This window comes from Hyperolius riggenbachi, chromosome 9 (assembly GCF_040937935.1).
Source record: "Hyperolius riggenbachi isolate aHypRig1 chromosome 9, aHypRig1.pri, whole genome shotgun sequence".
Lineage (NCBI taxonomy): Eukaryota > Metazoa > Chordata > Amphibia > Anura > Hyperoliidae > Hyperolius > Hyperolius riggenbachi.
The window spans coordinates 24,036,388-24,052,502 of record NC_090654.1 but is presented as its reverse complement, the minus strand read 5'-3'; the positions used below and the strand labels follow the sequence as shown (position 1 = coordinate 24,052,502).

The following is a 16,115-nucleotide window of genomic DNA, read 5'->3' as shown; positions in this document are numbered from 1 at the left end:
GTCAGAGTCGGAGCAAATTTGGGTACCTGGAGTCGGTGGTTTCATAACCTGAGGAGTCAGATGATTTTTGTACCAAATCCACAACCCTGGTAAGTATTAGACTAAGAAGTCGGAGCCATCTTGGGTACCTGGAGTGGGTTGTTTCATAACCTGAGGAGTCGGAGTCAGATGACTTTTGTACGGACTCCACAGCCCTGTGCATCGTCGATCTGGCGTGCTCTTGGTGGCACTGATTTACATCCAATTCGATAATGAGGCGCTGCGCTGTTAATACACAACGCTAAGTTGCTCCTTGTCTTTTGTATTTTTGCCTGAGGAAGCGGGCTTGAGACCCGCGAAACGCGTTGCAATTGTTGTCCTGGAGTACAGAATAAATCTTGTCTACACTTTTATGGTGGTTGTGTATGATTCCGAGGGAGGTAAGTCCACCCTTACCCCCCGGATTTTATCCTTGTTTTAAATTGAGCATATTTTATTCTGCTGGCGCCTCTGTTACCATTGTATACGATTATCCACCTGGTGGATGGGTGTGAGCACCCCCTTCTTTTTCTACTACAGAGAGCGACTTCTTAGCCTGAGTGGGGACAGGCCTAATATCCCCATCTGCACTGAAAGTGGTTGCCTAGTACCCGGCAACCCATGCTTGTGAGTATATCTCTGATTTTTATTACAAGAATTTTTTTTAAAAAATCACAGTAATACACTATTGGGGGCTCCCGTTTTTTCCCTGTGTTTTATCCAATTCGATAATGATGGTCGCTCGGCCACCAAGTTGAGACGTATGGCTACTTTAAGACCACTGATGTTTGAACTAAATAATATTAATTATCCCATTACAATGGCCCTGTCGAGGGGTGGGGTTAGCAAGTAAATAGTTAAATCTTAAAGTGAACCCGAGGTGAAGCTCTGGTTCGGAAACTTGTACATGCCTGAAGAGAGGGAAGCCTCTGGATACTACAGAGTCCTCCCCCACTGCTAGGGACCCTCTGGGGGGTCAGGGCTGTGCCCTCCTTCTGCTGCGTCTGTGCAGTAGCATGAGCAGGTTCCTGCGCAGGTACGGCCATACTTGCGCTGGCATGCCCAGATCAGATCACCGACAAGCCGTTGCCGGTAATCTCTGGAGGGTCCATGAGCTGCAACGGTGGACGAGAAGACACTGTGCGAAGACTCTGAAGGTTCAGAAGCTTCCTTCTTCATAGGTAAGTATGTGATTTTGTTTAATTTTTTTGTTTAATTATGCAATCGTGACGGTTTTCAAGGCCGGTTTTACTCTTACAATGTTTGTTTGCGGTTCAATGCCCCGACGCAGGGCACAAAATTACAAACACATGACCCCGCGGCGGTGTGTGCCGAAAGGGACATAAGCATAGCGCAGCCCCTCCCCCAATGCCCAGTGATGTACTCCCTGCTTAGGTTCCTGAATTTCCCCGTCGTTCAGCAATGCTGGCTCCACCCTTTTAAGTCACCTATTGACTTGCATTGCTTCCGCCACGAGTTCTGCGGTGATGTGCTGTTGCCCCTGCGTGGGCTTGGCGGCAGATCGAGTACTTCCGGTGCAATGCGTTAAGCAAGATAGACCCCATTGCCTTGCATTGCCGTTACGATACCCTACCCTTCATTTTAGCAGATAAGTTTGCCTTCTGGTATTTGCATGCTAGTTATGCATAACTGGGTTTTACAATGAACTCGCTGTGTTGGCACATCTGTTGTCAGCCTTAATGTCGTGGAAATGCAGTGTTCTCCCCAGAATTCTTTTCCAGCCGGGTGGCATGAAATGGTAACCGGGTGGCATGAAAAAGTAGCCGGGTGGGGCGAGATGAAAATGCAGGACAACTATGCTTACAGCAAAGGAGGAGATGAGCCGATGACAGCCGGGTGGTCACCAAATCTAGCCGGGTGGAGCACCCGGCTAAAAGAGCCTGGGGAGAACACTATAATGCATCTTTAAAGTGATACTTTAGAGAGGTCGGGGGAAAATGAGCTGAACTTACCCGGGGCTTCTAACGGTCCCCCGCAGACATCCTGTGTTGGCGCAGCCACTCACCGATGCTCCGGCCCCGTCTCCAGTTCATTTCTGGAATTTTAAAGTCTGAAAACCACTGCGCCTGCGTTGCCGTGTCCTCGCTCCCGCTGATGTCATCAAGAGCGCACAGCGCAGGTCCAGTATGGTCTGTGTCTGCGCAGTACACTCCTGGTGACATCAGCGGGAGCGAGGACACGGGCGTGCAGGCGCAATGGTTTTCTGACTTTAAAGTCAGAAATTCCAGAAGTGAACCGGAGGCGGGGCCGGAGCATCGGTGAGTGGCTGCACGGCCACAGGATGTCTGCGGGGGACCATTAGAAGCCCCGGGTAAGTTCAGCCCCCCCCCCCTACAGTATCCATTTAACAAGCTGGTAAGGCGTGCAATAGTGCGTTGTGTGCTGGCAGAGTGGGGTCGCCCATGCGAGCTTAGATTGTAAGCTCGCATGGGCAGGGTCATCCTCCCTAATGTTTACTGTTTGTGTTGCAATATTTGTGCTGCTTGAGTCTCTGCTGTACCTTTTTTTTGGTTGTACCTATACGTTCCCTGTGTTGTCTTACTGTGTTTTGTAAAGCGCTGCAGAATATGTTGGTGCTATATAAATAAAAAATAATTGGCACCTCATCCAGGCAGCTTTGTTGTGCTGACACAGCCCATTCGCAGTAAGCCAATCCTTACTCGTTGTTCTTTAAATCCTCCCCCCTGTTTACAATGTGAAAGCATTGCTTTTGTATTCAGTGATGGTAGATTTTTAGACTCTCACTGTAGCTTCCAGTATTATGCGGAGCAGTGTAAGGATATTGCAGTCGCTGGCAGCTCTATGACTGTATAAGGACATGAAGGCAAAACAGGAGAGAGAGTTTGTGCTGGCGGCAGGACTTGGCCTTCACTTCTCCCCTTACAGTTCTAGTTTATAGGGATATGTGAAACCAAACACTATGGTGGCGGCCATGCTAAAATCTCCAAATACAAAACGCAGTCCGTGAATGAAATATGTCACGTGTGTGTGTGTGTGTGTGTGTGTGTGTGTGTTTGTTTTTTCACACACAAACTTTGAAGAGTAACTCTATTGCAAAAATGAAGCACTTGATGACCTTTTCACTGATTATGTATAAATGATTTAGTCAGTGTTTGCTCATTGTAAAATCTTTCCTCTCCCTGACTTATATTCTGACATTTATCACATGGTGACCTTTTTACTGCTGACAGGTGATGTCACTGGAAGTAGCTGCTGCTTGCTTTTTTGGCAGTTGTAAACAGCTGTTATTACCCACAATGCAACAAGGCTCCCACAGTGTGACTTCACACTGTGGGCGGGGTTTCACCACACTATCAGCCATACAGAGCCCCCTGATGATCAGTTTGTGAAAAGGAAAATATTTCTCATGGGAAAGGGGGTATCAATGGGGGATTAAGTTCAATTCTTGCTTACAGTTTCTCTTTAAGTGTTTTTTTTTTTTTCTGGTTTTCTTTTAATTGTACCTGAGCCAAAGCTGTGGTTCAAAATAAGATGTTCACCTGAAGAGAGGTAAGCCTCAGGATCCTATTGAGGTTTCCCTCGGTTGTCCCCATCACTGAACGAGGCCCTTTCCACATCGGGGCTGTGCTCCTCCCTTAGTGCGCCCGTGCAGTAGCCACTTGAGCATGGCTGCGCATGTGCAGTAGCACAGAGCCTGAGGCTCCAGCTTACTGGGCGGCCCTGCTGAACGAAGAGGAGCTGTGCTGCCCTGATGTGATTACAGACAATGCCTTGTCACTACTCTGTCGGGTGCCGCGCTCAGCAACGGGGCACATTAGAGTACCAAGGAAATCCTCAATAGGATCCTGAGGCTTCCCTATCTTTAGGTAAGTATCTTATTTTGTACCCGATGACCACAGGCTTACACTCCCCCTAGTGACCAGGCAGTTTTTTTTACAAATTAGTCCTCTGCAGCTTTAACTGCTTGCTGCAGAGCCATACTACTAAGCAGGCGAATGAATCCCCCCCCCCCCCCCCCCTTTCTGCCCACCAACAGAGCTTTCTGTTGGTGAGCTCTGATCTCTGGTGCCCTGTTTGTTTGTATTTATTTTATATTCATTTTATTATTTTTTTTTTTTTTACTATTCCCATCTCCCCGCCAGCCAGTCAAGCAGATTCTCTCACAAGCATCAGCCTTTGAGAGGGGATTGCGATCAGAGCTTCTCTAGGGCAGGGCTTTTCAACCCTGTCCTCAAGGCCCACCAACAGTGCTAATCAGCTCTGTTGAGACACTAATTCACCTGTGAATGTTTGTGGTTTTCTGAAAAAGGTGCACTGTTGGTGGGCCTTGAGGACAGGGTTGGGAAGCCCTGCTCTTGGGGACATCAGAGTAACACGGCTCTCTTCAGTACATTGCTGCCGTAGGTCGCAGCTATGTACAATGTAAATAGTTAACAGTCTCCTAGCAGCAATCGCCGCTGGCAGACTGATGACGGAGGGCAGCTCCGGCAATCAAGCGAGGATGCGCGCGATCCCCTGTAAAACCCCGCCCCAGGACTTGTCGCCTTTCGGCGTTAGGCAGTCCTGGAGCTGCCAGTTTCCCCGACGCCTATTGGCGTTAGGAGGTTAGGAAGGTGAAGAAAATATGGCAGCCTCCATATCCCTCTTCAGTCCTGGTGGCAACGTTTTCAGGCTTTTTATTCCGGCGCAGCTTCTGCTGTGGCCTATAGATGCGCAATGGAACAGAGCGGTCAGTGAACGCAGCGCAGAGCAATGTATGATGTCATGTTCCCAGGCTTAGTAACTGACAGCGTGGTGGAGAGGTGGATGTGGGGTTATCTGTGTGATTTGCCGTGGGTGTGTGCCATGTGCTATATTTGTCATCCTAAGCATATAAGTGGAAGTTGAAGAATGTACGAGTTCAGCATTTTCTCAGGTTGTTTGGTGAGGGCGACGTTGCAGAGATGTTGCAGCTCTCCTGCTTGCTGAGCTGTTTCGCCACACACATTCTTTGTCAGATATTTATCTACAGTACAACTTCCAGCAGGATTCTTTGTTACGAAACTTAGCAGCCTTGCCAGAGATTTTTTTTTTTTCTCATTGCCTCAGCCCTGTAAACCTCATCGGCATTTTTTCCATCCACCCCATGACTGGGCATTCTGGCTTCTGTTATAGGGCGGAATACAGATGCTGCCATTGTCATTTTTCTTATAAACCATGCCAGTTGCCTGGCTGTCGAGCTCTTGGCTCTGGCTTTTTCAGTTAGCAGGAGCTGCATAGGTTCAGCAGAAAGCAGGCGAGAGGGTTCGGTCGCACATAATTGTAGAAAGTGACCAGCAGGGGGTGCCACATGCAGGTAAACCGCACACTCCCTGTCCCTCCCCTACACTAACGTTTTGCAGCTTCTAGGATGCAGGTTAAAGGACACTCAAGGCGAAAATAAACTAATGAAATAAACGATTATATCTATCTTCCTTCTCCTAAAAATGACTTTTTAAGATATATTCCACAGTTTTATTTTGTTTAAATCTACTTTAAGTTTTTTAATTGTTTTTGCTCAATGACCCATTCATTGAAGTATGCCAGAGCTAAAATCTATGAGCTATTGGACCTTTTTTATCCATTTCCTGCTCTCGGAAGCCATTTTCTGCTAGGAAAGTGTTTTATAGTTGGAATTTCTTATCAGTGAGGGTCACACTGTTGTCACTTCCTGACTGAGTCAGCCACTTGCATACCTGATATTTAACTCTTTCAGGCAGAGAAAGGAACACAGCATAGTTATTTGTGTGCTAGGCACTGTACATACCCATGTCTATCCCATCGTGTCACATGTCCCCTCGGGTATCCTTTAAAGTTAAAAACACAAACATTGGTGCCCATGGCCAAAGGAAGGCCCTGGGCTCTGTCACCACCCTGGACCCCCAAATCCCCATGCAACACCAAGAGGGGGAGTGCAGCTGAGCCCCGGGGCTTCCACCACCAGAGGATTTGCCCACACTGCCTCTAATTGCTGAATGCAAAACGCAAGAGAAGCAAATGCTCCCAGCCAGCAATCTCCCAATTTATAAGGTGCCAATTAACAGTACAACTTTGTTCACCAAACGTGATCTTTCGATGCAATTTTAATGATTGAATTGTATAGAAAATTTGCCTTTTTATAAAGGAAGGATAAGGAACGATTCTTAGGTTGATTGCTAAATAGGGTAAAATCGATTTGAAAGTTGAAATTTATGATCAAATTTGAAAAAAGAATCGTTCAGTACATGTGAACATTCGATAATTGCCTTCTGATTAGTTACGAACATTCAAATCGCGTTGAAAGATCGCATTGGGTGAAAAAATTGTACCGTTAATTGGCACCTATTTTGGTCTGCAGAAAGCCCGTCAGCCAATCAAGTGCAATTGTGTATATACCAATGTCTGCAGTACCAAATCTAGCAGTAGCTGTGTAAGTTCAGCAAAGAAAAAAAAAAAAAAAAAGGCGAGAGGGTTCAGTCGCACATAATCATAGACTGTTACCAGCAGGGGGCAGCACGGGCATAACACAGGTTGCCATACTTTTTTCCTCTTAGTGCCACTAGGGCTTGTATTTCGAGCATGCTTGAAATTCCTGCTAGGGCTTACTTTCAGGGCATGTCTTAATTTTGGGGAAACGCTGTACCGTATATACTCATGAATAAGCCGAAATACCCACTTTTCCCTCAGAAACAAGGAAACCATCCACTCTGCTCCACTGACTCGCATATAAGCCAAGGGGGTAACTTTTAAGCACTTTTTTTTTTTAATGCAGAAAAATTAGGCTTATACGCGAGTATGTAAGGTATGTGGAAGAATTCCATTCCTTGATATGCTTTTCTAACTTTCACCAGTAGGTGGTACCCTTTGCAATCTGCCTTGTTTGCCTATGCCTGAAAATGAACCTGTTGCCTTGCATTCTTCTTAGGGGGAGGGTGTTTCCCTGAAACTGTCGCATTCTTTCCCAAATGCAATGGGGTTCAAAAGCAAGTCAGTTGAAAGCGCCTGTAAGACCTTAGTACTTAAAGATGAACCGCAGCAACTTATCGTAGAATGTAATGCATTATTCAGGAGACCCAATTTTTACACACATTTTCCTGGTTTTACCATACAAACAACCTTTTAGCCTATCGCAATGTGAATGGGTGTGGTTTAAAAATGATGGAAGTTGGTGCTGTCTTACTTTGGACCATTCATTCTAACGTTTCTCTGTACTTCTGTTCATTTTACAGACCAACCGAGACCTTCACTGACCATGTCATCTGACGGACTTTCATCAAAGGCCTTGAAGGTATGTCACATTTATCGTTGGTAATAAAAACCTGCTCTGTGCTGACGCACGTACGTTAGCTGCTCCTGTTCACCGGCTGGGTGTTTGCTAGTGCTCAACGGGCGGTGGACAGGGGGTCCTTTTTTATAAAGTAGAACCTGAGCACGGCAGTTGTAATTGCTGCTGTATTGCCCGACAAGTCAACTTTTTCAGAGGTTCTTTCAAGAACCGAGAAGCCTCCACAGTCTTCTCAGTTTAAACCTCCCACCGGGGGAGACTTCGGCAGTCTTTGTAAGCACTCTGGTTTCTGAAGACTGGCGGCGCTGTACTGCGCACAGACTGCTGAAGCGGAATAGAGGGGAACGAGGGGACCAGGAGAGCAACGGGAAGGCTCTATAGGACCCAGAGCCTTCCCACTCCTTAGGCAAGTATCTGTGTGTTTTTTGTTTTTTTACTTTTAACCCCCCTGGCGGTATAAAAAAATCCGCCAGGAGCCAGGGCTCGCTACATGATAGCCGCTGCTCAGCGGCATCCCCCCGCCCGCTTTGATCAGACCACCCCTCAGCGCTGCCTGGCACTGATTGGCCAGGCAGCGCACGGGGTCTGGGGGGGGGGGGGGCGCACGGCGCAACGGATAGCGGCGATCAAGTGCGGGGCGGCGGCGATCGGTGTGCTGACGCAGCTAGCAAAGTGCTAGCTGCGTTCAGCAAAAAAATTAAACAAATCGTCCCAGCAGGGCCGGAGAAAACCTCCTGCGCGGCTTACCCCGAACTACGTTCGGGGTTACTGCCAAGGAGGTTAAATTACGCTTCAGTCTCCCTTTAACCTCCCAAACTCTTGACCCTGCCTGATGCATTACCCTGCCACTAGCCTTATCCAAGTTGGCATTATTAATGTTCTATAGTCCTTAAGGCCCGTACCAGCTATGCAGTGTTTTTTTTTTTGTTTTTTTTTTTTTTTTTTTTTGTGACGAGCGATTGTTTCCACGACCTCGGAATGACGGTTTAGGTGCACAATTGCGTGAACAATGCTTAATGATGTGCTGTGTTGGTCGTCGTGGCAGATCGGATCTTTAAGATCCATGACGACTCCCCCACACAAAGTACAGCGATCACTTGAACTCTTGTTTGCGCCCGTTGTGTGCCTGAGGTATACCGCTTTACTCCTTTGCTGGTACTCTTGGTCCTCTTTCTGTATCGCATTCGGCAACACACTGTATGTGCATACCGAGCGGTGTCTTAGAGCAAGGAAAGGGTAAAGGGGCAATACTGACCTTTGGAAATTCCAATGTTCTGCTACCTGCACATAGCTAACATATTTTTCAAAAATGTTGTTCTTCAAAGATAACCGTACAAATGCATGAAAATGCTTATCTGCTACTTAACCACTTTAAAGTGAACCTTAAGCCAAATAAAAAAAGTTTTTACTCACCTGGGGCTTCCCTCAGCCACCTGCAGCTGATCGGTGCCCACGTAGAGTCGCTCTGATCCTCCTGGACCCGCCGGCGGCCACTTCCAGTTTCGCCGTCAGCCGCCGACAGGCTGGGAACGCGAGTGATTCTTCGCGTTCCCAGCCACAATAGCTCCCTTTATGCTTCTATAGTAGCATAGAGGCTGCTATAGCAACATAGAGGCTGCTATAGCAACATAGAGGCTGCTATAGCAACATCGAGGCTGCTATAGCAACATAGAGGGCGCTATTGTGGCTGGGAATGCTCGCGTTCCCAGCCTGTAGGCGGCTGACGGCGAAACCTGAAGTAGCCGCCCGGAAGTAGTATTATATTATATTATATTTTTATATATATATATATATATATATATATATATATATATATATATATATATATATATATATATATATATATATATATATATATATATATATATATATATATATATATATATATATATATATATATATATATATATATATATATCTATCTATCTCTTAAAGAGAACCCGAGGTGGCATTTCATTACGTTAGTGGGGCACAGAGGCTGGTTGTGCACACTATCACCAGCCTCTGTTGCCCCATCGTGTGCCTCAAAGACCCCCCTGCGCGCCGCTATACCCCACGCAGTGCTGGCGACACGTAGCGTGTCGCCAGCACAATGTTTACCCTAGCGCTGTCTGTCAGCGCCGCTCCCCCGCCTCCTCCGAATCGGCGCTACCCGCCCGCGTCCCTTCCCTCCCGCTGATTGGAGGGAAGGGGCGAGGGCGGGTAGCGGCGATGCGGGGGAGCGGCGCTGACAGGCAGAGGTAAACATTGTGCTGGCGACACACTGCGTGTCGCCAGCACTGCGGTGGGTATAGCGGCGCGCAGGGGGGTCTTTGAGGCACACGATGGGGCAACAGAGGCTGGTGTTAGTGTGCACAACCAGCCTCTGTGCCCCACTAACGTAATGAAATGCCACCTCGGGTTCTCTTTAAGTGCTGATGGGCGTGAACGCGGTGACTCTCCCAGGACTGTCTAAGGCCGATTGGAGTAAAGTCCTGGGGGAGTGTTTTGCAGGGGATCGCGCGTGCACCCCTGCTTAGATGACAGAGTTCCGTTTTTGCCTTCAGTCTCCCAGCGGTGAAACCGCCGTCTTATGTCTGTTTAGCGCTGCGATCTAAGGCACGCTGTCCCCTCTGTAGTGTAGGAAGTGATCAGCTGTCATAGGCTGAAGCTTAAGATCACGCTGATTGGCTGGCGGGGGGAGGGAAGTACTGCCACAAAATAAATATTTTTTTTTTTTTTTTTTTGTAAAATAAGCATTGGGGGAGCGATCAGACCCCACCAACAGACTGTTGGTGGGGAGAAAAGGGGGGGGGGGTCTATGGCTAAAAGAATTACAGGCGGAGGATTAGAAGGGCAGCCAGGAAGTGTGCATTGTTTAAAAGTAAATGTATCTGACAGCCTCCATATCCCTCTCACTTCAGTTGCCCTTTAATCTCTGAATATAATATCCTAGGCAGCTGTCCTTTTAAAGAGACACTGAAGCGAAAAAAAAAAATGATATAATGAATTGGTTGTGTACTATGAATAATTACTAGAAGATTAGCAGCAAAGAAAATATTCTCATATTTTTATTTTCAGGTATATAGTGTTTTTTTCTAACATTGCATCATTCTCTAATATGTGCAGATTACACAACACTCAGCATTCAAAATGCTTCTTTCAGAGCAGTCTGTGAACTAATGACCTCTCCTCTGCCAGAGGAAAAGTAAATAGTTAACTAACAGTTGAGATAATAAAAGTCAGATAACAGCCCTCTCCAAGAAAGTGTAGAGAATAGAGATAATGGCTTTTTTGTATAGAGATAACTGGAGTTTCTTAACTCTTCCTGTACTGGAAATAATTAGACTGATGTATCTGATCTTAATGTTTTATTTCTTAGCTGTACTACACATACAAATCATCATATCATAGTTTTTTTTCGCTTCAGTGTCTCTTTAAACCATTGCAGCCAAGTGTCTGTTATGTGAGTTGCAGTAGAGCGTTGTACTGTGTTAGCCATCAGTAAAAGCAAGGAGTTTTGAATCCGGACGATGCCATTTATTGGCTAACTTATAATATATATATAATACGCTGTGTTTTTTTCTTTTTCTTTTTTTCTTTTTTTTTTCTTTTCTTTTGTCAGGAATCAAGTCCGATGAAGGCTTTTTATAATCGGAAAGCTTTATTCATCTCTAAGTTAGCCAATAAATGGTATCATCCTGATTCAAAACTCCTTGCTTTTTTGTGAGTTGGTAACGATAATGTGGTCCTTTCCTGTATTTGATCCGAGAGAAAGGTGATGGGGATTCTGGTGACTAGAGTCAGGGATTATGCCAATCGTGGACTGGCTGCCAATATCACAGTTATTGACTTCCATTTCCCTGCCTTTGGTCAGCAGAAACTCTGCCTCTTGGCAATTCTCAAGCTTCTTTGGATAGACAGGAGATGACCATAGTGCTTACAGATGCCTTCATTGGTCAGATTTCTGGGTTGGAGCAACCACGGTCTGGTTTAGGGTTGTGTTTTTTTTTTTTTTTTTTTTTTTATGCACTTTTGGTGGTCAACCCAGCAAGTGCACTTACATAACTAAGCACACTTGTACTTTTAAGTCAATGAAGTGATATTGAGATGTATAATTTTTCTGTGAATTCTTTTTGCAGGTAAAACGAGAGATGGGAGAGAATACGCCAATGCTCTCCGATGACGAGCTGATGTCCATGTCTGTGCGTGAACTCAACCACCACTTGCGTGGCTTATCAAAGGAAGAGGTGGTTCGGCTGAAACAGCGGAGGAGGACCCTAAAGAATAGAGGCTATGCTGCCAGCTGTCGTGTAAAGCGCGTGTCGCAGAAGGAAGAACTGGAGAAGCAGAAAAATGACCTTCAGCAGGAAGTGGATAAGTTGGCACAAGAGAATTCCACCATAAAACTCGAGCTTGATGCACTCAGGGCCAAGTATGAAGCTCTGCAGAACTTTGCCCATTCTGTCGCCAGAGGACCCGTCACTCCAGCCAAAGTTGCTGCCACCAGCGTGATCACCATTGTGAAGTCCTCTGGGGGCTCTTACTCTTAACAGAGGCAAAGAGGCTCTACTTGTGCATCATCGTCTCCATCACACATCATAACAGTTACCGGCCACACTGCAGGCTTCAATCTCCCAAAGATGTGGCTAGGAACCAATATGAGACTTCCAGAATCGGTCCTCCAAGTTTAATTTCCCATTTGCGCCAGTCATGTCCTATGTGCATTGTGTTGAAAGTTCAGTCATTATAAAGGTCAGGTCCACCAAAACCTGATGGGTCAATTTTGGGTGGAAGCTGATGGTTTCCAGCTATCCAACTGCTTCTCATTTACCTGGGCAACTGTGGCAGTGAAATCTCTTCTCGCGTTTCCTGAATGCTATTTCTTCTCCTGTCAAGAGGTATCACATTTTGTGGGTCGATCAACCTTTTATTGGAGAAAGAGGCCTGAGATTTCCTTGTTGGATTTCTTTTTCTTTCATTGGCTTGATTGTTGGATTAAGAAGAACGAAGAGGTCCATTACCGTTTGGAAACTTTTTGAAAATCCTAAGATAATTTTATATAGAAATTTTATATATAAAAAAAAATCAATGCCGATCTAAAAAGCCCAGTGTCCTCCCAAGATGAACTATCGGTCTTCGCCGGACTTGGCCTTTAATCCACTCTGTGGGTTTACCGTCACCGCAGGAATGAACTGTTGTGGCTGCGATTCTCCGATACTTAAGCTTCTTCATGTTGGGTATTGCTAAAGCAAGGCAATCTATTTTCTTGAAGTAAACCTGTCACAAATGATTATAGTTGCTATTTACGTGTTTTGCTGGCCCACTTGCCACCACGTGATTATAACCTTATGTTATTATGGTGTTCGCGGAACAGTCTGTTGTTTCAGGAAAAAAACAAAAACAAAAAAAAAAGGCAAAATGGAGATCGCGGTTTTATAGTGGCACTGATTTGCTATTTTACATTTAATTATTGTTAATGTATTTTTTATTTATTTTAACAATATTTATTACATTATATAGGATGGGAATAGAACTGTATAGGCGGCAGGTTCACTTTAACAAAATGTTGCATGATGTATTTTTGTTGTAGGGGAATGTTTTTCTTACATATGCTGAACGTAACCAATTCCATGAGGTCCTGTGACAGATGTATCTTAGGTGTGGGCACACAGACCTTAGAAATTGCCCTCATGAAGGCTGGTTTCAGTTTTTTTCCGCTTAAGGTTTTGGTCCAGAAAGACTGACAGTCGGTAGCCACTAATCGGTTAACTTTTTTCTCTCAATTTTCCCAGGAGAATTTTTTTTCATTTCATCTAAAAATATATATAATTTTTCAGCACCCGACAATGGGAAAAGTGCTCAAAATTCGATAAAGCGATATCAAAATTATGAGTATTTTTCTTTGTTGCCAGGGGCTTAAAAGTTGCTTTATTGATAAGGAGTGAAAACCTCTTGTGGGAGAACTCTGCTGAGAAGTTAATTGAATAGGGTGTAGTGACTACTAGGCCAAGTCAAGGAATGAGAAGGTATTAGGACACGTGAAGATTGAGTATGGGAAGTTGTTGATGAGCAGGAGACTGGAGAAGGCTTGAGACTGGATTTTAAGGAAGTGTAAGGTAAATGGAAGCCTATTTTATAGAAAACGACCCCTGAAAAGCCAATCATTCTTTATTCATGTCTGTGAATACTAGATTGGGTCGCTGGACTGTAATAGGCTGGTATGTTGTTAATAATCTGCATTTATATAGTGCTGATATTTACTGAATAATTTGAGTCCCCAACAGTCCCTCCCATTGTCACAGTCCAATACATTTGCCCTACTCTAGGGTAGTGTAGGGCCAATGTGGGGGGGGGAAATTGTTAACTTACCAGTATGTTTTGGGTATGGGAAAACATACAACCGTCATACAGACAGCATCTTGAACAGAAATGTAACCTTGTACACTTAACGCTGTAAGATGAGACCTATAACATATATTGCGTAAAACTGCAATTTTATTATTTTAGTTTTTTTCCAATTTTTTCATTGTTACTTTATGGTAGAAGTATTTTAGATTATGGTAGAAGTAACGTTAAATTTAAAATTACACTTGTGTTGTAGAATTGTGTAGATGTTGTTGCACAAGTCCTTTTGCCATTTTATTCAAAAATAATTTTCCACAGAGCCCACTGAGCATTTAAAAAAAAAAAAAATTTGTAACAATATTTTGTGTACTCTTGTTTGGAGTACTGTTGCCATTGTTTGGAAAGTCCCTCTTTGCTGTAGTAGTATTTGGCTTCACAGGGCTATGTTTCTATACACCACGGAGTTAAGCTGAAATGTCTGCTGTTAATGCTTGAATATATACATAACTAAACTGGAAAGCATTTATTTTTCTTCCAGTACAATCTAGGGGAAAAAAAAAGAAAAAAAAATCTGATAGGTTTTCAATAAAATGGCATTAAGGAATATTGTATAAAATGGGATTAAGGAATATTGTAAAGTGCTAGAAAGAAGAGGAACCTATAGACAGAGATCTGTAGGAAATCCTATGAATGTTATATTGATTTACGGTAACTAGCCTAGGTCGCTTTAAGGTGACCACACACAATACATTTAAAAAAAAAAAAATGTATTTTCAATTCAAGTGTTACAATACATTTTTTTTCATTAATTGTAACATTTCAAAAACCTGATCAATGTACCACACAAGTGAGTTCATTTTTTTTACCCCAATCCAATTAAACAAAATGAATGAAAAATTGCTTTGGTCTATAAATCAAGTAATTGACTACCTTACGCCATTACATTTTCTTAAACGATTAGAAAAAAAAAAACACAACTCCCATTTAACTTTGTATAAAAAAAATTATGGAATTTTGATCAGGTTTTTCACAAAAGAATGAAAAAACTTTTTTTTTTTTTTTTCCCCTCTGTACGATCGTTTTTATGGAATTGCCATAAGATCGGATCATTTTGTATGGTGTGTGTGTGTGGTCATCTTTTTGAGAACATATGGAAAGATTAGCATGTTGAAAGGTTAGGAGATGGACCTTTTTAAAGGATCATCGAAGTGACGTGTGACATGAGATACATGTGTATGTACAGTGCCTAGCACACAAATAACTATGCTGTGTTCCTTTTCTTTCTCTGCCTGAAAGAGTTAAATCTCAGGTATGTAAGTGGCTGACTCAGTCCTGACTCAGACAGGAAGTGACTACAGTGTGACCCTCACTAATAAGAAATTCCAACTATAAGGGCTTGTTTCCACTGTTGCGACGCGATTTCGGCCGCATTCCGACGCTTGTAAAAACTCATGCGGATGCGTTTCCACATGCGTTTTTACCCGCGATTTCGCGTGCGATTTCGCATGGCAGGGTGCCATGCGAAATTAACCATGACACTGCCAGGGCAAAATAAAATTGGAAAAGGTGCGAAATCGCACGCGAAATCGCGGGTAAAAACGCATGTAAAAACCGCATGCGTTTTTACTATTAAATACATTAGCGGCGATTCGCACGGATTCCCGACGCAGGCGAAATCGTTGCCTCTTTTGTGCGTTTTTTCTCCGCAACAAAAAACGCACGACGCCACCGCAGGAGTGGAAACAGCCCCATCCACTCACATTACATGTGCGAATCCGCATGCATTGGAGGCATGCGGATTCGCGATAGTGGGAACGAGCCCTCAAACTCTTCCCTAGCAGAAAATGGCTTCTGAGAGCAGGAAATGGCTAAAAAGGGCCCATAGTTCATAGATTTTAGCTCTGGCATACTTCAATGAATGTGTCATTGAGCAAAAACAATTTTCTGCTAGGAAAGTGTTTTATATTTGGAATTTCTTATCAGTGAGGGTCACACTGTTGTCACTTCCTGTCTGAGTCAGGACTGAGTCAGCCTCTTACATGCCTGATATTTAACTCTTTCAGGGAGAGAAAGAAAAAAGGTAACACAGCCTAGTTATTTGTGTGCTAGACACTGTACATACACATGTCTATCTCATCATGTCACTTCGGGTATCCTTTAAAATCCTTCTGGGCTCAAAGAACTGACACCAGCCTTCATCAGGTTCTATACAGCCATATTCATAACAAGTTTTTTTGATGGTTTAGGGAGATATCAGTGTTTCCGGCACTGGACATCATTCTGTTGCACGCGGATCCTGGTGCACGGTACTTTACCTTGTCCTCGAGACAACCCTTATATAATATTACTGTAACTGTAATACTGAAGTGGCCAGTTTGGGCATATGACAAGTACCCCACTCCCATGTGTATCATTTTACTTATGGCGAGGTGGGTCCGCTCCTTCTCTGTGGAGAACTTCTAAAATAACTTTATTAGCTGCTTTACGAAGAATTGATTGACAAGCC

At 44.2% G+C, this 16,115-nt stretch overlaps 1 protein-coding gene across 3 annotated transcripts in view; it reads left to right on the top strand.

Annotated features, from left to right (window-relative positions):
• The window catches only part of LOC137531508 (transcription factor MafK-like), a 55,844-nt gene extending 40,956 nt beyond the window's left edge, over nucleotides 1-14,888 (top strand). For all 3 annotated transcript variants that reach the window (XM_068251427.1, XM_068251428.1, XM_068251429.1), the window contains exons 2-3: nucleotides 7,227-7,285; nucleotides 11,404-14,888. In XM_068251427.1, coding sequence (XP_068107528.1) covers nucleotides 7,250-7,285; nucleotides 11,404-11,814 — 447 coding nt within the window. In that variant the 5' untranslated portion in view covers nucleotides 7,227-7,249 and the 3' untranslated portion in view covers nucleotides 11,815-14,888. The remainder of the gene's footprint in view (nucleotides 1-7,226; nucleotides 7,286-11,403) is intronic.
• The last annotated feature ends 1,227 nt before the right edge of the window (nucleotides 14,889-16,115 follow it).